This window comes from Tupaia chinensis, unplaced genomic scaffold (assembly GCF_000334495.1).
Source record: "Tupaia chinensis unplaced genomic scaffold, TupChi_1.0 Scaffold000294_2, whole genome shotgun sequence".
Lineage (NCBI taxonomy): Eukaryota > Metazoa > Chordata > Mammalia > Scandentia > Tupaiidae > Tupaia > Tupaia belangeri.
In genome coordinates, this window is record NW_006159780.1 from 1,392,140 (window position 1) to 1,415,568 (window position 23,429).

Consider the following 23,429-nt stretch of genomic DNA (forward strand, 5'->3'; position numbering starts at 1 on the left):
GCTCTTCCTCCTTCTTAAGGCTGGCCTTCCGGCCCAGGACTCAGGTGGAGTTATGGGAGGGTGCATCTCCTTTTTACAGTCACCTGTCGTGGGCCAGTGTCACCAGCAAGCTACGTGCCTCCAGAAGCACTGAGCACACAGTCATTCTGACAACTAGGGCCCATTCCTTTTCTTTTTCTCTTAACATTTATTTATTTATCTGTTTATTTGTTGGGATTTTCAAGCCTCTAGGTCCAGGACTCAAACAGTGGTTAACCATGTGGGATTCCAGTGCCTTAACCACCATGTTACCTTCTGACCCATTTCTTAGTACCAAGTTTCCGTCTAAAACTTTAAAGTCATAGCGTTTTCACTGAGGCATATAATGAGGTGTAGATCTTCTTCAAAGCCAACCCAAGCCAAGGCCACAGCTCTCTGACCTTTCTATTGCCCCAACCCAGGAGTCCAAGTGCTTAGGACAGGTGTCCTCAGATGCACCCCCACCCCCACATACCTTGTTCTCTTGAAATATCTGCCTTGTACCAGAACTTGGAAGTGTCTTGAACAAATTTCACGATCACAAGCTTATCACTTGGACTATCTGTAGAGCAAAGTTTAAAACAGAGATTGATTGTGAAGGGCTTGTTTTATGCAACATCTCATCGGCAATAACCCTAGAAGCCCAGGAGGCCAGCAGAGAGGGAATGTTCTAAGGGAAAGAACCCTGCATTTCAGCTGACTGGATGAGAGGAAGCGGCAGCTGCTTAACGCAGAACACAACACAGCGCTTTGATCAGACCTGTGCAATAGATGTTTAAAATACACAGTTAGAAGGGTCAGTGTTTTTTAATCAATACATCTTTTTATTTTGTATACACTTGAAATATTTCCTAATTAAATTTTGAAAGAATTCATTTGATTCAGGGAATAAAGCTATCTTCAAGAGTGATGTTTCCAGGTGAAAGGGAATATAGAAGCGCTGAGTTTTCGGTTACTGGGACGAGTCTTAGTGGATAAAGACAGAAGCCAAGGAGCATTCCCAGGAAGTATTGGGTGGCGTTCGGCTTTGAGCTCGAAAGTGGAAAAGATCCCCGAAGGCTCTGGATTTTTCTTGCACGTGCTCAGCCTGGCACTAGAGAGGAGCTCACACATAAGCTCCAGCTGCTGGCCCAGGCCATCTCTCCTGAGTGGACAGACAGAAGTCCCCCCCTCCTAGGGGGCACACCTACCTGGCAAAGGTGAGGCTGCCTCTGGCGTCTTGGAGAAGTCAGGCAGGACATTTGGGAAGGGGATGCTGACGGTGCTGCCACTGTGGGGGCTGGAGAAGCCGCTGGATGAGGGGGACACGGAGCCCAAAGAACGGTCCCCTTCTGAGGCCCGCTTTTTCTCAGGGAGGGGTGGCTGCCCTGTCAGCACCACGCCCTGGCCCTGTAAGCCTGCACTGTGGGGGCCACTGTGTCCAGGCGCCACTGTGAGAAAGTTGTGAGACAGGAAGCCCGCCACCCCCTGCCACTGTCAGCGGGGCGCCAGGGGCTGGGGACACCCTGTGGGAATTGACCAGCAAGGCCCCTGGGTCTTCCGTGGGTGGGATGCAACTGCCCCCTGGGGCGGTGCCAAAGCCCAGAAAGGCTTGGCCGCTCAGGGGAGCCAGAGCTTCTGGTGGATCAGCCAGGGACAGCTCGCGACTGCGGTAAGAGGCCTGGAGCTCCGAGGGCGGGAAGCATGACAGCACCGGGGAGTCCTTGCTGGGGCCGGAGAACTCGCTGGTGCCCAGGGTACTTCCTGTAGGCCGGCTGCTCCCAAGCAGGGAGAGGGTGGACCTGGGGCTGCTCTCCACCCACTGGCGGTCTACAGCAGATGGGCTAATCAGAAGCAAGGCAAGAGGAAGAGAACGTGAGGTTTAGGGAGATGCATGAACCCTGTGCTATCACCCCCAGGAGGAAGCCTGGTAGAGGAAGGGATGATGAGGCTCACCCCAGAGGCATTTCCCCAAATATGGGAATTCTGGCCCCTGCTGAGCCCATGCCGCCTGTCCTTCCAGGCCTTAGGTCATCCCAGATGCTCAACTGCATGCCTGGGGCACTAAAGGAACTGTCCATCTGCTCCAGCCTCGCCTGTGGAGACCACCTCCTGTGGCTCCACAGCCTTTGTGCCTTCCTTTCTGCTCTTCACCTGGCCAAGTCCCTTTCCTGACCCAAGACCAGGCCCAACTGTGTTCCCAGTTATATCAACCTTCCCTTGTCCTCGTCCCACCCCAGCTGCTGCTTATGCATGCATATGGGGTTAGGGGTGCCCCACAGTGACCCCCAATGCTGGGCACACATGCCCACCATGGTCAGCCTCTACAGGGACATCTTATGCCTCTCTCAGAACAAACCCTATACCCTACTTCTTCACCTTCCTTCAATGCCTGATACAGGCACCTGGCACACCATCCTACCAGGCCCAGTCCTGGCCACCCAGAGCCCTCTTCCCACCTCCACTCAGCATTCTGGGGACTTTCCGGGAGCTTGTGTGAGTGCAAAGACCCATTCTCTCACCTGTCCCTCCGCTGGCCGGGGCCATTGCTTGAAATCGTGCAGGAAGAGGCAAACGCCTGCTGAAAAGAGGGCGGTGTGGGCACATCGGCCCGGAGCATGGCGGGCTTGGGTCCGACGGGGCTCTCTGACATCCCCACAGCGTGGCTGAGCGTGTCAGGGCAGCCTCGTGGTTCTGCAACAGGAAAGGAGAAAGTAGAGACCTTGGTGACATAGCCCAGGAGTCACACCACCCCTGACTGTGTGCCTCGCCATGTTGCACACCAGTCCTATTCACAGGAGGCTGAGAGGTGCCAAGCGCAATTCGGCCCAACCTGTCACTGTGTCCAACAGGGACGATAGCCAGGTGCACACCTAAGCAAGAGCTTCCATGTCAACCCTGCAGCTTCACAACCACACCACCAAGCGCATAGGTCCTCCGCGCCACCCAGTCTGCCTGACACCTGGGCAGGGCTCCACACGCTCTCACACACCCACAGGTGGAACTTCTATCTGCCCCTCACACTCCGGCCGTTATTTCTCAATACGCTAAAGATCTTGCCATTTCTTTCTCCCTGTTTTCTAAAAGTAGCCTTCAAGAGCTGGATGAAATCCATCACAGTCACTGAAATAATAATATTACAGACACAGGTCATTTTGCTTTTTGCTTTAAAAGAAGGAAGGGTCTCTAAGAAAGTATAATGGTCTCCATTATCCCTAGGGGACCGGCTCCAAGACCTCCAGTAGACGCACGGAGAAATAGATAGTACCAAACCCTATATATGCGATGCCTCTTCCTGTTCATATGTAGCTATGATAAAGGTTAATGTATAAATGAGGTTAACAGTAAGAACTAGTAAGAGAATAGAACAATCATGATGAAACGCTTTAACGAAAGTTATATGAATTTGGTCTGTCTCTCTCTCCTTCACTCTTTCTGTCTCAAAATAACTTTTCATAGAGTAGAACAGCAACTGACTAGAGGCAATTAATACTGTGGAGAGTGAAACTGTGGATAAGGGGGGGGGGCATGACTGCAATAATAGAGTAAAAAAATGTCCTCATTGCTCTGTTCCTGGAGAGGGTTCTCAAATTTAGAGATTTCCAAAGTTTTTTGTTTCTCCCTCAACACACTGGATTATCTTAGCGTGCTTGAAGCAAGTGTTACATTAATTTTACTGAAAAGGCTTCCTTCTGTCCTCTCTAATGAAAATAGATCATAAAAAAATAACACCAGAAACAGATCAGATAATAATGTCATTTACTGAAAATATCCTGAGGGGAATGATCCACTGTACATGGGATGACTGGGAGAATGAAACACCTAGAGGCTTACTTTAATCCAAGTGTTGATAAACACGATCTGTGGATTACTCCATCGGTAAGGAAATCAAACATCATGGAAGCCCCATGGAAGCCCCTGACCACACAGCCTGGCACATAGGCAGACACAGGATACAATGCGGAATAGTCTGTGAAAAAACTAATCTATTTTAGAAATTCCACTATCAATTTACAAATGGAATTATTAAAAGGATAGCACTTCCCTTTAATGAGGAAAATATGTTCCTACTCAATCAAGAAAGCAGATGGGCCAGCTGATGGTGTAGCAGTTATGTCTCTGGACTCCCGCATGGCCAAATGTAGTTCAAATCCCAGGCCTGGTGGCTTGAGCATCACATTGGGTGCTTGTGGGTGCATGTCCAAGATCCCAGGAGGAAAAGGGACTGTGGTGTGATCACCATCCCCACCCTCCAGGAGCTGATTTCTCACTTTCCCTCTTATTGTCTCTCTCTTTATCCAGCAAGCACACCCTAGCACAAAAAAGAAGAAAGAAAGAAAGAAAGAAAGAAAGAAAGAAAGAAAGAAAGAAAGAAAGAAAGAAAGAAAACTCCAAAACCAACCAGCATCCCACCTACAGGAAGTGAAGCACCTTTTCTGTCATGCACAACATTTCTTTAGGAATTAAGAATGAAAGTTATTTAATTAATTAATTTATTTATGTATTTTGTAGTTTGCTACAGAACACTTGTACTCGCTGGAGAGAGACAGAGAAAGGGAAAGTGAGAAATTACTCCTCCCCATAGGAATGGCCATGCTGCAACCCTTTCTCCCCATTCTCCTCTTGTGATTGTGGGGGTGCCCACACACACGAGGTGTAATTTCCAGGTGTCGGGGCCAGGACTCAAACCATTCAGAAGGCCTCATGGAATCCAGCCACCTTCACCTCTGCACCACCTGCTGGCCCAAATTAAAGTGATTTTTAACGAGTAGCAATTCTTTTCCTAATGAAACCTTACAGATTTTTATATGTTAGCCAGAAAATATCTGGAATTATTCCCATCAATAACACTCTTAAATTATCTTAAATTACTAGCTCTCAGTACTGAAAAAGTATTTTAATCTTTAATTGAAATATTTAATTTTGGAGACCAGCAGTTAGCATAATGGCTATGTCATCAACTCCCATGTGGTCGACCGTGGTTCAAGTCCCGGACCCAGTGGCTTAAACTCAGGCCGGGCGTGTGTGCGTGCGTGCCCAAGATCCCGAGAGGAGAATGGAGGAGAAGGGATTGAGGCATGGCCATCCCCCCTGGGGGGTCATTTCTCACTTTCTGTCTCTCTGTCTCCCTCTGTCTCTCTGGCAAGCACACGCACCCTGTAGTAAAAACCTCTCCAAAACAAATTATTTAAAAAATTTTGTTGATATTTTTAAACGTATTTAATTTTATTGATCATTTTACAAAGCCACTTTAGATATTGAGGTATAACCAACATACCAAAGATGTACATATTTTAGGTGTACAGTCTGATCAGTTTTGACATGTGTAACGCCTACGAAAACCATCATCACAATCAAGATAATTAACATCCCCAAATTCCCTTCTGTCTCTCCTCCTCTCTCAGCCTCTGGCAATCTCTGACCCGGTTTCTGTCACTTTACATCAGTTTGCATTTCCTACAGCTTTATCTGAATGAAATCACTCATGCGAGTTCTCTTTCTCTCTGGCTACTTCCACTCAAAATAACTATGTCAAGATTCATCTAAGTTGGAGAATGTATAAACAGCCCACTCCTTGGTAACGGTGAGCACATTTCTCCAATCGGTTTGCCCATTCATCTGCTGATGGACATCCGGTCACTTCCATTAAGGGGCTACTACAAATACGGCAGTGATGAACACCTTTTTGTCCTGACATACACCTTCATTTATTTTGGGTAAACACAGGTCTAAAGAGTTGAATTATACAGGACTTGCGTATTTACTTTTTAAGAAACTGCAAGGCTGCTTCCTGGAGTATCTGTAGCAAATCATATTCCACCAGCAATGCAGGAGAATTCTTATTTTTCGCCATCCTGGCTGACACTTGGTCTCCCAGGTCCTGTTGATTTTAGCCATTCTAGTGCAGGCGTAGTTGTGTCACACTGTGATATTAATGTACATTTGATTAATGATGCGCAAATTTTTGTGTGCTTATTAGCTATTTTTATTTTTAAATTTTTATTATGTGTGTGTGTGCATGTGTTCTCTGGTAAAATGTCTGTTCAAATCTTTTGTCCATTTCTTTTTTTTTTTTTCCCCTGGCTGGGTTGTTTGTTTTCTTACTATTGATTTGTAAGTGTTCTTTATATATTGGGACCAGCAGTTAGTGTAATGGCTATGTCGCTGGACTCCCACGTAGTCGACTGCGGTTCGAGTCCCGAACCCAGCGGCTTAAACTCAAGGTGGGCGCATGTGCATACGTGCCCAAGATCCCAAGAGGAGAATGGAGGAGAAGGGATTGCAGCGCGGCCATTCCCCCTGGGGGCTGATTTCTCACTTTCTGTCTCTCTGTCTCTCTGGAGAGTGCACGCGCCCTATAGCAAAAACCTCTCCAGAAAAAAAAAAATAAACTGTTCTTTATATATTCTGGATACAACTCCTAAATCAGATTTATGATTTGCAAATATTTTCTCCCAATGTATTGTTGCGCTTATATTCACTGAAGATGATCTATCTTTCAAAAGAACAGAAACTTATGGTTTTGATGAAGTCCAATTTAACAATTCATTCACTTTGGAAAGTACTTTTGGTGACATATCTAAACACATTCTTTGCTTAACCCAAAGTCATAAAGGACTTTTTCTGTTTACTTCCAGAAGTTCTACAGTAGGGGTTTCTTAATACTTAGGCATATGATCCATGTTCGGGTTTTTAATATTGCATGAGGTGGGGATCAAAGTTAGTTCTCTAATATGAATACACAGTTGCACTACTACCATTCGTTAAAACCATCTATTCCTCACTAAACTGCTTTTGTAGCTTTATCCAAAATCAATTATTCGAATGCGCAGGTCTATTTCTGGACTCTACTCTATTTCATTGATGTGTTTATCTTTCTACTGGTACCATAATGTCTTGACTATTTACAGATAAGTAATAAGGTGGTGTTAGTTCTCAAATCTTGCTCTTCTTTTAAAGCTGTTTTGTCCATTAGTTGAGGTATTTTGGCCATTTATATTTAATGTGATTATTGATTTTTTTTAAATTTCAGACATTGTAGATATCCTCACTGGAAATTTTGTCACGGTGGCAATTTCTGTCCCTCAGCCCCAACCCCTGTGGGTGCGTGGGCTAGGGGCCCACAGGAGCCAGTGGGCCGGGTGATGGCTGCTCGGGGGAGGTAAATGTTGAGGTTCAGAGCCACCAAGGCGACCATGACTAGACAGGCCAAGGTCTCAGAGAAGAAGACACTGCAGAGTGTGCAAGCCACACACATACACCTCCCTTCAAGGCCTTTCTGACTCTTAGCTACAGGACCCAGGGCCACATACCTAGAGCCACAACAGGCCGCAGAGCGGGGGTGGGGAGATCAGCAGAGACCTTAGTAGTCTTGTGGCTGGTGCAAAGTAACACAAATTAGAAGTCAGACATGTACCTAGGAAGAAGGCCCTGCAGGCACTGCATGGCTTCAAGGAGAGACCCCTAAAGAGCTGCCGCATGAGAACAAGTACAGAGATAGAGCAGCTTCAGTGGGGTCATAATACACAGTCTGACAGGAAAACTGCATTCTTGGGCAGCCGGTGGCATAGTGGCTAAGGTGGCAGGATGCCACATGGCCAACTGCATGATTCAAGTCTCAGACGTGGTGGTCTGACAAACTCTTGGGGTATGTGTTCATGTGTGCCCAAAATCTCAAAGAGAGAATTGGAAGAGAAGGACTGTGGCAGAGGCGTCCCCCTGGGGAGGTGCTTCTCACTGTTCTCTTCTTCCTCTCTGTCTCTCTGTCTCTGTCTCTGTCTCTCTCTCCAGTGCAAATGCTAGCATACATCCCTCTGGCAAATCAAAAAACAAATGAATAAACAAAACAACAACAACAACAACAACAAAGAAACACTCCATCTTCTCTGGGGATATATGAGAGAACTTCAAAGAATTCCTAGAAAAATAGAATTAAAGTATCAAGTTTATTTTGGTGCTAAAAGTTTTTAAATCCAAAGTTTTTCATAATATGTATTTTCACTGAATTGTCTAAAGTCTCCTTGAACCACTCCCCAGAACTTACTTGCTTCCTTCTGCCTAGTTTTTTTTTTCTTTCCTTCCTTCTTTCCATAATCTTGACACAATATCAAATATTTAATTTAAAAAACAATTGGCTAAGCCAGAAAACATGACAAGTCAGTGAAATATAAGACCACACAGAAAAAACACAGCTGACACAGAAATTGGAGTTAAAAGACATAGATTTTAAGATAACTGAACCTATTATGAAATCAAAAGAAAAGATAGAATTTTTTATAAGACAGTTGGAATCTTGGGACCAGCAGTTGGCCTAATGGCTATGTCGCTGGACTCCCACGTAGTCGACCGTGGTTCGCGTCCCGGACCCAATGGCTTAAAACTCACGCTGGGCGCGTGTGCGTGCGTGCCTAAGATCCCGAGAGGAGAATGGAGGAGAAGGGATTGTGGCGTGGCCATCCCCCCTGGAGGGTGATTTCTCGCTTTCTGTCTCTCTGTCTCTCTCTGTCTGTCTGGTGAGCGCACGCACCCTATGGCAAAAACCTCTCCAAAAAAAAAAAAGAAAGAAAGAAAGAGAGAGAGCTGGAATCTGTTAAGAATAATTAATGAGCCCAGCCAGGTGGCAGTCTGTAGCATGCTAGAACCCCACTACTAGAAGCCTCATGGATGACTGTGGTTTGGACTCCCAGGTGAGCCTAAAACACACTGGGTGTAAATACAGGCAGCCAAGACCCTGAGGAGTTGGAGGGCTGAGGAAAGGGGTTTGTGGAATGATGAGACCCTGTCAAGGATGCTGCATATACATAAACACACTCTATTATTGAAAAAGAGGGACCAGCTGATGGGGTAATAATTACAACGCTGGACTCCCATGTAGTCGATCACAGTTCAAGGCCAGAACCGGGCGGCTGAAAACTCACACCAGGCATGTATGCAGGCATGCCCAAGATCCTGAGAGGACTACGGTGTGGCCATCCCCCCAAGAGGAGGCGATTTCTCGCTTTCTGGCTCTCTAGTGAATGCATACGTCCTATAGCAAAAATCTCTTAAAAAAAAAAAAATCAAATGAGAACCACAGGAAAATAAATCATCAAAAAAGAACCACAGAACTTAAATACAAAATAAATAAAATTAAACATTCAGTCCATTTTATCAGCAAACTAGACATAGCAGAAGAAATGATGAGTGGGCCCAATGAAAAGTGAAACATGGAGAGGAAAAATGGGTGGAAAACAGAGAAAGGACATGAAGACATACTGGACACGATGAAAAGACCTTAACATATGTATTAGTGGAGTCCAAGGATGGATGGTGAAATAGAATGAGGCAGAAGACATTTACTGAAATTTTCCAACAGATGAGAGAAATCAGGCCACAAGTTTAAAAAAGAACCATGACACCAAAGCAGAATAAATTAAAAAAAAACTATGCACTTAATCCTACAATTTTTGAAAATCAAAGGCAAAATACAAGACAGTGCTTTGCCCATTTTAAGAATGGGACACTGGGACCAGCAGATGGCATAATGGTTACATCACTGGACTCCCACATAGTCGACCGCAGTTCAAGTCTCTGACCTGGCAATTTAAAACTCATGCCAGGTACATGTGTCTGCATGCCCAAGATCCCAACAGGAGAATGGAGGAGAAGGGGTTGTGACATGACCATCTTCCTTGAGGCGAGGGGTGATTTCTTGCTTTTTTATCTCTCTGTCTTTGTCTCTCTAGCAAAGCACACGTGCCCTATAGCAAAAATCTCTTAAAAAAAAATAAAAAGAATGGGACACTAATTTCAGTGTTAATGTTTTCAGCATCTAATGAACTCCCATCACAGAAAAACCCCGTGCTAGTGTCCTGGCTGTGTAAGTCACACTGAGACCCTGGAGTTGTCTCCTACACTCACTGTGAGTGCCATGATGCCCAGGGAGGGCTGAGTGCAAACCCACGTCCATGCCTCCTGTGGGGATTTGTAGACACAGCTGGCTCCCACACAACGGTGTGGCTCACTCCCCTGGCATGGCATGCAGGAAATGCTCTAAAACACACGTTCGGTGAATTTATCTCCTATGGGGAGGGTCCTCAATGCCCATTCTTCATTTCTTTCTGCTGAAGCTTTAGGAGAAAACTCAAAATGTCTGGGATGTTAAACCATCCCTCCATACCCTCCTCTTTCTAGCAATAAGATAACTTCTCGTTATTAATGTTTGCCTGGATTTAGTTCCTGCTTCAGATTTATTTGCTGAGCACCAACTCTGTCCACCTGGCCTAGATCTGCAACACGACAGAAGAAAGGGAGACAAACACAAGTGAGCAAGTGCCTGCATGGTTCTGCCCTGCAGAATGGGAGCATTTTGCTGGGAGGAGGCCACATGTAAATCAGCACTGTGGTGCTCCTGAGAGGCCAGAGAGACCACAGGACAACTGGCTTCTGTCCACAGGGGGCCTGGAAGGCTTCCTGAGGAGCTGGTACCTGGGGGAGCCCAGGCAGGAAGGGTGTCACAGCATGGTAAGTGGCACCCCCAGGCCCTGCTCACATGGCGGGAAACGCCCCCATTGTTCCCTGCTGCATCTCTGGCACTGAGCTGGCACCCACAGGAACTCCTGGTTGTCGACCTTATGAATGAATGAGTGAATTAGCAAAGGCCCAGAGGTTAGACAGGAAATTTGGAGCACAGTGTGGAAATACTGCTCAGGGCTGGCTCAGAGGAGGGGTTGGTGGGGGCACTGACCAGGCCTGAGCATCCCAGACCAAGGAGCAGTACAGAACTTTGGAAACGAAAAAATTGCATTTATTACTCCAGTCAAACACTCCCTCTTCCGGCTTTTGTACACGGCCACACGTGAGTGAGCATGGGCTCTGCCTGGTCCCCAGCAGTCAGGGTCCCCCTGGCACTACATGGCCCTGCTCACTGAGACTCGGCGCCACCAACATCTGGAGAACCTACGCCCGACTCAGAAACCCTGAACGCTCTCGGTGACGCCTGAGACTACACCAGATGAGAAGAGGCCGGAGGAAAATAAAATCCCACTTTGTTCTTGTTGTCACAGTGCTGGGCCCAGAAAACAGCAACCCCAGCACTTCCTATGAAAGCCGCTTTGTTTATTATTCAATTAGCACCAACTGGAGGGGCACCACCCTGTGGTTCCTCTTGTCAGATCAGTCCCTGACCCAGCAGGACTTAACCCTTTATCTGCAAAATGGTGGCCCAAAGCATCACTCAACACAGGAGACCTGGGCTGTTTGATCTGCAGTGTCTGGGCCCCTGCCCGTGCTAAGAGAAGCGAGGCAGCTAAAAGCAGTCTCTGCGCAGTGGGATGCCACAGCCAGAGTCACACTTAGTAACTGAATCTCAGCATTTGCAGATACATGGGGCGCTGGCTACAATTTCAAGTCAATGGAGATACATCAGCTCCAAAGATTGCTTTGCAGACATCAAGGAGGACACTGGTCACAACTCTACTTAGGACAGCACCTACTTTGCACGGCCCTGTGCACAGCACCTCCCCTCTGCATGACCAGAAATGCTATGCCCTGTTCTGCATGTACGGAGAGTGAGGTGACCAAGTACTCCTGTCCACCAACCCTGCCAGCAATCTAGAACGCCAAGAACAGGATGCTCACAGGGCTGGGAGGAGTACACTGAAAATCACAGTCCAGGAACAAATAATGGCAAGAACTCAGACTGCAAACGCTCTGCACCAGGCAACTTTGTTTCTAGAAATTCACTCCTTCTAGGACCAGCGGTTGGCATAATGGCCATGTTGCTGGACTCCCATGTAGTCGACCGTGGTTTGAGTCCCGGACCCAGTGGCTTAAACTCATGCCAGGTGCGTGTGTGTACGTGCCCAAGATCCTGAGAGGAGAATGGAGGAGAAGGGATTGTGGCGTGGCCCTTCCCCCTATGGGTGATTTCTTGTTTTCTGTCTGTCTCTCTCTGTCTTTCTGGTGAGTGCACGTGCCCTATAGCAAAAATCCTCTCAAAAAAAAAAAAAAAGAAATAGAAAAGAAAAAGAAATTCACTCCTTCTGAGAGCAGACATCACTACTGCTGCTGGTGTCCTTGCTGTCATTCATACATCAGTTACCATGGGTGAGATGTCAAATACGAGGATGATGAGAGGGCTGAGAGCTCCCTGTCCTGTAGGTCAGGCCCTGGGCTTCTCAGCTCTGCACCCAGGATCCCAGGGAATGCTTGGGGTGGGACGACAGGGAAGCGTGGGTGTGCTCTCCACCCTTGGAGGCCATCTGTGGAAGCATCACTCGTTGCTATGTCAGCATGAGAACGGGAGCACTGCTTGTCCCTGCTCCAGGAGGGGCCAGGAGTCATCACGATGCACGTAAGGGACAATGATGTTTTCTGGGGAAGGCAGACTACCCCACAGTTGCTGCCACCTTCTTTGCACCCCCCCCCCCCGTTCAAATCCATGGACACCGTTCCTATCCACGAGCTCTCTGTCCAAGCCCTGTCATCTGGATGCCACCTTGGCCCTGGACAGGCACTGCCTTTGGTGTCTGGGCACCCTGTCAGCACAGGCTTCTTTCTGCTCTTGGTTCTCACATTCCCTCTTTGCTGCTCAAACCCAGAGGAGGAGGCACAATCCCATTGGTGTTAAGGAAGCCAACCTCATCTCACCATCTAGTTCCCACAACGCCAGCCTGTGATCCCAGCACCCTGAAGAGGTGAGGTGCCTGACAGAGGTCGCTGCGGCCCACTGCTCCCTGGGCTGGGCTGGAACTCAGGAGGCCTGGGCCTGGCCTTCTGAAATCCCAGGAATGTCTATTCTCGGTCTCTTCTCATTCTCCGCTTCCTCCACTTCCTTTACCCAGAACAAGGGTGAGAGAGGGTCACCAGCCCTTTCCCAACCAGCCTATTTTTATTCTCTGGTCCCAGCAGCTGCAGGAGAGGCTGTGGGAAGCTGAGTGGCCCCTTGCTCTCCACTGGCCATCACTTACATGATGTCCAAGGCAGTGACTTATGGCAGGTCAGCCACTGGTTCCCCCTCCTCCAAAGCCTGGGAGCCTGGCCAGAGGCCTGCAACACATACAGAAAGGCGCTGCGTGCAGAACCCTACAACAAAGGAGGGTGCGAATACCAGAGCTCACCGATCGCGGATGCAGAGACCGTAACTCACTAAGCAAAAGTCAAGGCATGTGCCGTTGAAAACGGACTGTGAGAAAATAACAACAAAATGGACAAAGGTATAAAAATTATAGGGATGCTGAAGACAGTGTGGAACAGGGCGGGAGAAGGGAAGAGTACAGAGAAGGATAGCAAGAGAACAAATAGAGAGCCATGACATTAAGTGGGACACAGCAATGGTTTATTACCTGCAGATGATAACATGCATAGTATTCTCAACCGGACTGGTCTGAGAAAGTACTTCGTGTTGGGTAAATTCTTTTTACAAGCAAAATGATATATAGTAATATTGAATGTTTTTAAAATAATGATACTACTAATAATAATAATTTGGAAAAAAAATGATGAAAAGCTATTTGATGATGATAACGTGGATAGTAATGTCTGTGTCTTAACTGAGATGCATGGTATTCCTTCTGGAAAAAGAAATGTAATACACTGTAAAGATATATGTGATTCAATGTAATATAAACAAGATTATGATAATAAATAAAATTTTAAAAGTATATACTATAAAAAACATTACTCATACAAGTAGTTGCCTCCAAGCTTCTTATGTCACCTTTAATGAAAAATAAAAACCAAAGAGTGGATGGCGGTACAACAGCAATGCAACCCTCTCCAAAGCTGACTTCCATGGGAAGGTGCCAGGCTCGTGTCTAGACCTTCCTGAACATGCCAGGCATACACATGCCCATGGTCCGGGGTTGCCTGATGCTGGAAGCAGATCACAGCATCAACACCCCCTACTGGGAGTGCCTGTGTATTTCTCTTGCTTTCGTAGATGAAAGGGAGAAACTTAAAGACAAATAAAATAAAGTCAAAATAAATTTAGCTGAAGTCAACATTCTACTGTTCTGTACAGGCGGAGAAATTTGAAATTTGTTATTTAACCACATAAAAGGTCAGTCCCAATCTTTGGCCAAAAAATTTACAGGTATGTTCACAATAAGCTTTTAGAAGTCAGTGAGAACGTCTCTCTACTCACATCTATCGTCTATCATTCACCAATCGACTGTCTGTATCTACCATCTTCCATGAATACGTGATCTCTATCTACTCTGTCACCGATCTACCTATTTCTCATCCATCTTCCATATTTACTTATCATCTATTATCTGTGTAAAAATGTGTCATGACTTTTCCAACAACCCAATATCTACCTACGATCTTTCATTTCTATCTGTGGACCTCTACCTTCTTTTATCAATCTGTATCTATCATTTTCCATCGATTCATTATCTCTATCTATCTATCTGTCATCTATCTATCTATTTATCTACCACTTCTCTCTCTCCTGGTCATAACCCAGGACTAGCATGTAGTTAAATAAGAAGTCTCCTTTCCCACCACTTGAGAGAGTTCTGAAAAACGGAACCGTACCTTTCACTCTATTTCTGAAGTGACCTTCGGGCTGCTGGGGGCAGCGCAGACCAGCAATTTCCCACTGGGCCCCCATCATCAATCTCACGTGTTGGGCACATTCTCAGATTCTGGGATCTTCAGATTCTTCATCTACTAATCCCTTCATTTGGGATCAGATGAGATGATGTCTGTGGTCTATTTAGCTCAAAATCATAAAAGTCTATTTTCAAAAAGTAGGACTTTGTATGGGCGTTTGGACACTGGCAATTTTTTTTTTTTTTTTTTTTTTTTTATTGTTAAAGGGAGTCCTTCTAATTCCTCTATTATTTATGAACAACGGGCCATTTGACTAACCTTCGTGACAGCAAAAGAAAAATGGGCAGGCAGCCAGATATAATGAGAGTTAATTAGTGCAAGCCTCGAAACGCTGACAAAGCACTGCACGTGGTTTTCGATGAGACTCAAAAGTCCCGCAGCTCAGGCCCTGTAGATCTTCTACAAACACAGAAATGATGAACAGCCCCTAAATGAATAAATGCATACTTTGTTGGTCTCGAGCTTTTTCTTTTGTAAATCCAGATGTCAGAATCACATAATATGAATTTGCTCTATGGCTTAAGGTCCTGGTTTTCTGGAAATACCAGGAATACTCTCACAGAAATAAATCAGCTCTGTCTTCTTGACATAAGCCTGGTTCTCACTCTCCCCATGGGGCAGGCGTGCCCCTGCCAGTGCTCGGGTTGGGATTCCTGCCTACCAACAACCAGGGTGCCCTTCTGTGATGTTCTCATCCTGACTGGAATTACCCCCTTCCAAAAAAACCATGCCACAGTCTTCCTTTTGAAAGAGCAGATCAAATAAACAGCTTATTACAAAGGGGCCCTGTTTCTCTAATTATTTGAAGACATTCTATTTCTATTCACAGGTTCTGACCCAAACGGACTGGAAAGAACACATTGCCTACTTAGTTGGTGCCGTGTGGGGAATTCTAATGTTGAAACAGTGCAAACAGACGTTTCATTCATGGCAAGTGTTTCCAAAGCTGTTTCCACACTTGGGATGCTCTAGGGAAGCCAGTTCCTCCCAGGAACTAGCGAGGCCCCTCGAAACCCCAGGGAGGGAGCCTCATGCAAATGTGCATGAGTCTGAGTTCTCAGGAACACAAATGACTTCCTATCTGCTAGACTTCGCAAAGAGAGAGCATCGGTGGGTGGCCAAGGCTACTGGGGAGCACACAAAACCTGAGGCCGGAGCTGACAGAGCACTGAGAAGCTGGGGGTGTGTGTGGAGAAATGAGAGACGGAGAGAGGAGAGGAAGACCCTCCTCCCCCCAACCCACAGGGTGACTAAGGTGCCCTTGTGAGAACAGATCGGAGGGCAGAGCCACCTAAGACTGCCCAGTGCTGGTACTTTTTCGTTGTGATTAAACAGACACCACACAGAATGAACCATCTGAACATTTGTGTGTGCACAGCTCAGTGGTATTAAGTGTTTTCCAATGTGGTGGAGTCATCACCACCTCCCATCTCCTGAGCAGCCATCTTGCCAGACTGAATCTCTGTCCCCATTAAACGCCTGCTTCCCGCTCCCACTCCCCCAGCCCCTGGCAGCCACTCTGTCTCTATGAATTCAGCTCCTCAAGGCACCTCATCTCTGTGGAATCCTGCAGTATTTGTCTTCTGCAACTGTCTAATCACACAGTAATGCCCGAGGTCTGTCGCCGTTGTAACATGCGTCAAGACTTTCTTCTTTTCCATTTTTCTTTTTATTATTATCATTATTATTATTATTTTGTTAGTGTTTGCTATAGGAGACATGCATCCGCTAGAGAGAGAGAGAAAGGGAAAGTGAGAAATCAGCCCCCATCGCAAGCTCTTCTCCCGGGTTTTCCTCTTGTGATTTTGGGCACACATGCACACACATGAATCTGGCGAGTTTTTTTAAGCCGCTGGATCCAAGACAGCCACGAGGTCAGCCATGTGGGATCTAGCTGTCTGAACCACTATGCCACCAGCTGGCCCAAGATTTTCTCCTTTATTACGGCCAAATGATGTTCCACTGTATAAGGGATCTTCAAAAAGTTCACGAAAAATGTGTATTACAAGTATGGATTTCAAAAGTTTTTTGCACTAAAATAAATTCTCCTTTTCCATGAACTTTTTGAAGTCCCCTGGCACAGTTACACCACATTTTTATACCACTTTAAATTGTCAGAGGGCATGTGCACTCACCAGAGAGGGACAGAGAGAGAAAACAACTCCCCATGGGGCGCGGTCTTACTATAACCTTTCTTCTCTTCTCTGTCGCCCCATTAGACTGGGATTTGGGGCATGCACACACACTCATCTGGCATGTTTTCCAGGCTGGCAGAGACAGGTTTCTATCCAGCTTCCTAGGCACAGAACTTGACCGCTGCACTGTGTGGCTGGCCTGGGACTGCAGTCAGGACTAGGTCCCCATGGCCTCTTTGGCATGAGATGCTTGCTTCGAAAGTACCTCTACTGCAGTGGGCATGCAGGATACGGAGCACAGACTATCAGGCTGTAGAAAGCATGGCAGAGACGGTAAAGGGCAGAGAAGAAAAGTTCTTCCGAATCTCTTCAGGGAAACATTCCTGGCGCTGAACCGAGCAACACAAAACACTGGGGAAGTTATTTCAAAGCAAAGGGAGAAACTGCGTCACTCTCCTTGAGAGCGCTGAGCTGACTATAATGGGGTGGAGGCAAAACAGTGGGCCAGGCACACCAGGATGGATGATGGAACACACAAGCTGTTCGCAGGAGGCACGGACTCTCAGCATAACTGGCTGTGGGGCTGTCGTCTGGGCTGGTGCAGGGGCGTTGAACGTACTCAGTCCCAGGCCAGCCACACAGTGCAGCGGTTAAATTCTACGCATAGGAAGCTGGATAGAATCCTGGCCCTGGCAGCTTGGAAAACATGCCAGATGAGCATGTGCGTGTGCCCCAAATCCCAATCTAATGGAGAGAGAGAAGAAAGGTTGCAGTGTGTCCGTGCCCCATGGGGAGTTTTCTCTCTGTCCCTCTCTGGTGAGTGCACATGCCCTCTGACAATTTAAAAAAGCAGTAGCAGCAGCAGCAGTAGTAGTCATCACTGTCGTCTTCAGAGCCCAGAATAATTCTGATCCCACCACTAGACCAGGCCACAGGACAGGAAGTTGTGATGTTCTCTGTCTTGAGGCAAAATTCCCAGAGAACACGATGCCCCTTTAGGAATGGGACACACAGAACATGCTAAGGCTGGCCCAGGTGCATGACCTATAAAGCCCTGATAAGTCTCGACCTAGGATAATATTTTTGTCCTCTTATGACACAAAGGTTCAAATCACACCCAGACCAAAGGCCTGGAAGCAGAAACCTCATCTCTTACCATAACTGGGAAATTGCATTTGCTTGGAAGACTCCAAAGGACACAAATCCTATGAAAGATGTCCCTGGAGAACCCTCATCTCTCAGAACTCATTGTGCTTGGAGATCTGCATCTACCATGGCCCCAGCTCAGCAGGCAACCAACCAGGGCCACAGACAGCTAATGAGAGTATTTCTCTGAAATTCAAAAAGCAGAAAGCTTTTTGAAGTTTTCATGACAGCACTGTCAAATTTTCAAGCCAGGCCCCTAACCATGCTCTGGAGTTTTTGACCATGTCTAAGTCACCTTATGAACGCCATACTGTGCATTCCTTGTTTCTTTTTATTTGTTTTCTTTTGTACTTGCCAGAGTTTGTGTGTTCTTACCAGAGAGAAACACAGAGATTGAGACAGGAAGAGGCCAGGCCATGCTGCAATCCCTTCTCCTCCATCTTTCCCTCCTGTCGCAATTTTGAGGCATGCATGTATCTGCACATGGTGTGTTTTTCAGGTCACTGAGGCTGAGAGTCAAACTGTGGTTGGGCATGTGGGATCGGGCTCCCTTAACCAGCAGACCCCAGGCCAGCCCCTGTGAATCCTTGTTAGCTAAGCACTCAATACCGCACTACTTCACGCAAGCCTCTTTCTTAACAAAAAGCCGTCCTCTTGCTGTATGGACAAACCACACTGGTGAACCTCAGCTGAGTTGGCACGACTTAGCATAATTTTATCTGTTTTCAGAAAAAGCAAGCCATTTTCACAAATTTCCCACATAATACTAATCATCCCCATCTGCACTGAACTTAGTGGGCCTACTTGACCTCAGAACAACTTGTAAAGATACACACAATCATCGGCCTACATCTGTGAGGAGGCTAAAGATCTGGCAACGTCCTCGCCTGCATCAGAGGGAAGCCCATGTGTATCACATGGCTGGAGCAGGATTTGAACTCAATTCTTGGGCTTCAAAAGTTCCATCAAACACAGCTCTTCAGGACCTCAATGCTTTTCACTTTGCACACAGCTCTACGGATTAGAAGAATCCTGGTTTTCTGTGTACTGGTGTATTTATTAGTCAGCTTGGGTTGCTAAAACAAAACACCATAGACTGGGCACCTTAACCAATGAACATGTATTTACTCACAGTTCTCAAGTCTCAACGTTTGAGATCTAAATGTCAGTGGGTTCACTTCTCCCAAGGGCTTTCCTTGGCTCATAGATGCCACCTTCTGCCTGTGCCCCCACATGGTCATTCATCCCTCTGTGTGTGTTTGTGATTTTGTTCCTCTTCTTATAAAGACATTAATCAGACTGGAGTATGCTCTTGCTCAGCCCCTAAGTGACTCGCTTGAACCTCGTCACCCCATAAAGCTGCTATCTCCAAGTACAGGGAGACTTCAAAGTTCATGAAAAAAACTGGAATTACAGCACAACTTTATTATGGTACCAAAAAAAAAAAAAAAATTCATGCAGTTTCTTCATAATAGGCATTTTCCATGTGCTTTTTGAAGACTGTTTGTGCAGTCACATGCTGAGGTTCAAGTTAGGTTTCAGGATGGGGGACACAGTACTACCCTAACGTGGAGGATGAGTTGGGGAGACACGGCTCTCTGTAAATAGCAGGGTCTGCTTTCGGGTTAGCAGGAGGACCTCCTGAATCAGCACATGAACTGGTCAGCACTCCCACAGTCAGGCATAAGGAACAGGAAATGAAACTGGGGCTGGCCCTAAGACCTAGTGGTTAAGGAAGCCAGGTCCTAAATGGCTGACCATACAGTTCAAATCCTGCACCTGGAGGCTGAAAATCATACCAGATGCATGTGCACATGTGCCCGAAATCCCAACAGAATACAGAAAGAGAGGAGAAGAGATTAAAAAAAAAAAAAGGGAGAAGGTATTACTGCATAACCACACCCTACTGGGGGGTGGGGTTCTCTCTCTCTGTCTCTGTCTCTCTCTCTCTCTGGCAAGTTCATGAAAAAAAGAATGGAAAGAAATGAAAATTGGCTTGGGACTCAGGCAAGGCTGTGGCTGAGACCACACAGAATGTCTGACATGTTCCTTCCAACTTAAGGAAAACAGCAATTCTGACCAGGCAGAGTCAGGAGCCCATCAGGCCGGAAGCCCAGTATCTCAGGACCGGCACCCACCAGAGAGGGCGACAGCTTCACGCCTTCTGCCTGGACTCCCTATTCTGGTCCTTTCCAGCCCTGATGTAGTGAGCTGCAGAGACTCTAGCATTAGCTTCCCAATCACTGCTGTTTTATTTCTGTACTGTTTTTACCAAATGTTCCTGATTCATAATATTCCTAACAGTCTGGCTGCTCTCTTTAATGTATGCAAGGGTCTTCATTTCCATGCCGTGAATGTGCGTGGGTGCACTTCTCTGGGCTGCTCAGTTTGATGAGTAGCACCGGGTATGGGCCGTGCAAGATGTCCACCCCACAGCCCGCAGCAGTTACTGGCTTCTGGATGGATGGATGGATCTGCAAACCCAGTCCCAGTACTCACATCCAAACCCATGCAAAGACAAGCTGCCACTGCTGGAATACCTCCAGGACGTGTATCGGCATTTGGCCAGGCTGCCAGCAGACTGCTGCATGTGCTAAAATTGCTCCTAATGTAACAACTGACGTTCAGTTAATGAGATAATTTCCAGCAATCTGCAATCTCTGTCACAGCTGGTCCCCTCTCCAAAAGAGTTGTCCAGGGACAGACCAGGCAGTATGGTGATGTTCCCTCCACCCAGAATCCTTCTGTCTTGCAGGAACCGGGTTCAAGAAATAACCATTTTGTTTTAAGGGGAAGAAGGGAGCATACATCCTAGGGGTCAGAAAGACCTTCCTCTCAAATAGACCAATTGACCTTAATTTATTATACAGTGGTCCCTAACTTACGATGGTTCAACTTAGAACTTTTCAGCTTTACAAAGGTGTGAAAACTGCCCCATTCAGTAGAAACCATGCTTTGAATTTTGATCAAAAGCCTGTACGGAGGCTGGCAGGTGGAGTGGTGGTTAAGGTGTTGGAGTCCCATGTGACTGACCATGGTTTGAGTCCTGGACCTGGTGCCTTGTTTTCTCACTCCCCCTGCCCCCTTTCTCTCTCTGTCTCTGTCAGGTCAAATTTTTAAAAAATAATAATAAATACAACTAAATAAATAATTCTTTTAAAATGGCCTTATGATAACTTAGGTATAAAATAGGCTGTATTAGACAATTTTGCCCAACTGTAGGCTAATGTAAATGTTCTGAGCACTTCAGGCATGCTAGGTAAGTGATGATGAGGAGGTGAAGTGTATTAAATGCATTTTCAACTTAATGATATTTCCAACTTACAATGGGCTTATTGAGATGTAAGCCCACTAGCAATTTGAGCAGCATCTGTACGTTGTCTCCTTTCCAAAAGATCAACCAATTAAAATCTGCAGCACAAGGGGCAGCAGGTGGTGTAATGGTTACCTTACTGGACTCCAACATGGCCTACCGCAGTTCGAGTCCTAGATATGGTGGCTTGAAAATCACATCAGGCGTGTGTGCATGCATGCCCATAATCCCGGGAGAAGATCGGAGGAGAAGGGATTGCTGCGTGGCCATCTTCTCTGGGGGCTGATTTCTCACATTTCCTCCATCTCTGTCTGTCTCTCTGGTGAGCACCTGCATCTTATGATAAAAACCTCTAAAAAAAAAATCTGTAGCAAAACATAAAATATCTCCTTGTCTGAAATACCCTAAGTATCCTCCTAACTTCAGAGTGAGTGACCTACAGCTGAAGCCTACCTCCTATAACTGTGTCCATTGGTGTTTTGGTGACCACAAACATTCACTAAGTGCTTCCTGATCTCTCAGCTCTCTTGGAAGGAAGCACATCACTGGCATTTTACAGAGGAGGCGATTCCAGCATAAAGAAGAGCAGGAGCACCAAGTAATAATTAGAAGGGTCCCTTGGCCCCAAGACTGGGTCTTGGTACATTACACAGCCTCAATACAGAACACACAGGATGTAAATTCAAAAACACAAGCACCCTGGCTAAACATGTGAACCTAGAGTAGAGTGGACCAAAGGAAATAGTGAAATGGAAATTAAAACACACATACACACACACACACACAAATGGAGGAGGAGGAAGACAAAATGGCCTGTTAAAATCTGTCTGAGACAAACACAGAATTGAGAGGAATGGCTAAATATTGGATGGAAATATTAACAAATTGAATGTCTAAGCAAGAAGCACTAATGAGCCCACACAATGAAGCAATGCCCTTCCCAGAATAGGAGGCCCTGCGGCCCTCCAGAGCTACACAGCTCTACTCTCTGAGTTCCCATGCAAAAGTCCTCTGGGGCCACAGACACTGTACTGCCCAGCACACAGCTGGCAACACACATAGCTGGGTCTGGGTATAGAAGCTGCTGAGGTAAGGCTGGGTCTCACTGTCACACCACAAGAGCCTGCCTGCAGAGGGTTGACAGAAAGGGTCACCTGCTGATGGCTCACCACACAGAAGGCTTACTATTCCCAGTCTGCCTAAGCTTGGTGTACACCCAGCCAGCCATGTAACTATAATAATCTAGGGCTGGTCCTCCCTAATCCTAAATCCCCATGTCTTCATAGTGTGACTTTCTGAAATTTTTTGTACATCTTTTCATCTGCAGTGCATCACATTTTACCTAAAACTGTTCTCTCTCTCTCTTTGTGGTGTATAAAACAACAGTCTGATGATCTACACATCTTGGATTAGTCAAAAGAGACCCAGACACACCCCCCAAAAAAAACCCCAGAGGTATGTGGCACATTTTAAGTATTGGAAGAAACTGTCTATTGTGAATTCTATACCCAGCAAAAATATCCTTCAGGGATGAAGGGGCAATGAAGATATTCACAGATAAAGAAAATTTGTGTTCATGTATCCTTCAGAAATCGTTAAAGGGAATTTTTTAAACAAAAACAAAAATCATCAGGTTTGGAATTTCTCAAATGCAAGGGAAATATCATGGGTAAAAGTAAGACAAATAAAATAGCACATACAAACCAAAATGTAAAACACCATCATGGTGCTCGATAGGCAAAATAAATGAAAACAACTACAATGTTAAAAGTGGTGAGGGGGTCAGTCCATGGTCTGATGGCTAAGGGAGCTGAAACCCGCATGGCCACCTGTATTCAAGTCCTGGACTAAATGCCTTGAGAAACATGCCAGATATATGCATGTATGCATGCCCAAAATCCCAACAGGAGGGAGAAGTGAAAAAGAAGGGATTGGGGTATGACCATTCCTCATAGAATGCTATACCAAATGACCCCGATAAATTAGGTGTGTACAAAACAATATGTAGAGTGATCACTAGGAAACCATGTAAATAAGTATACTCAAAAACACTATCCTGATAATATCCCCCAAAATGTTGAAGAAACCTGTAGGAAAGTGAGAAAAGAGAAACAGGTGACAAGAAATGGGGAACAGGCAGGAAAACATATGCAGCCATATTTCCTACTGAGATTTAAATCCTTGATTTAACCAGAACTGATGCTGAGCTCCATACAGAAAGGATCCAGGTCACCTTTTCA

At 46.1% G+C, this 23,429-nt stretch overlaps 1 protein-coding gene across 1 annotated transcript in view; it reads right to left on the bottom strand.

The window, feature by feature from the left end:
• The window catches only part of TNS3 (tensin 3), a 239,551-nt gene that overhangs the window by 30,461 nt on the left and 185,661 nt on the right, over positions 1-23,429 (bottom strand). The window contains 4 exon segments of the mRNA XM_006150681.3: positions 494-580; positions 1,209-1,477; positions 1,479-1,841; positions 2,520-2,691. Coding sequence (XP_006150743.1) covers positions 494-580; positions 1,209-1,477; positions 1,479-1,841; positions 2,520-2,691 — 891 coding nt within the window.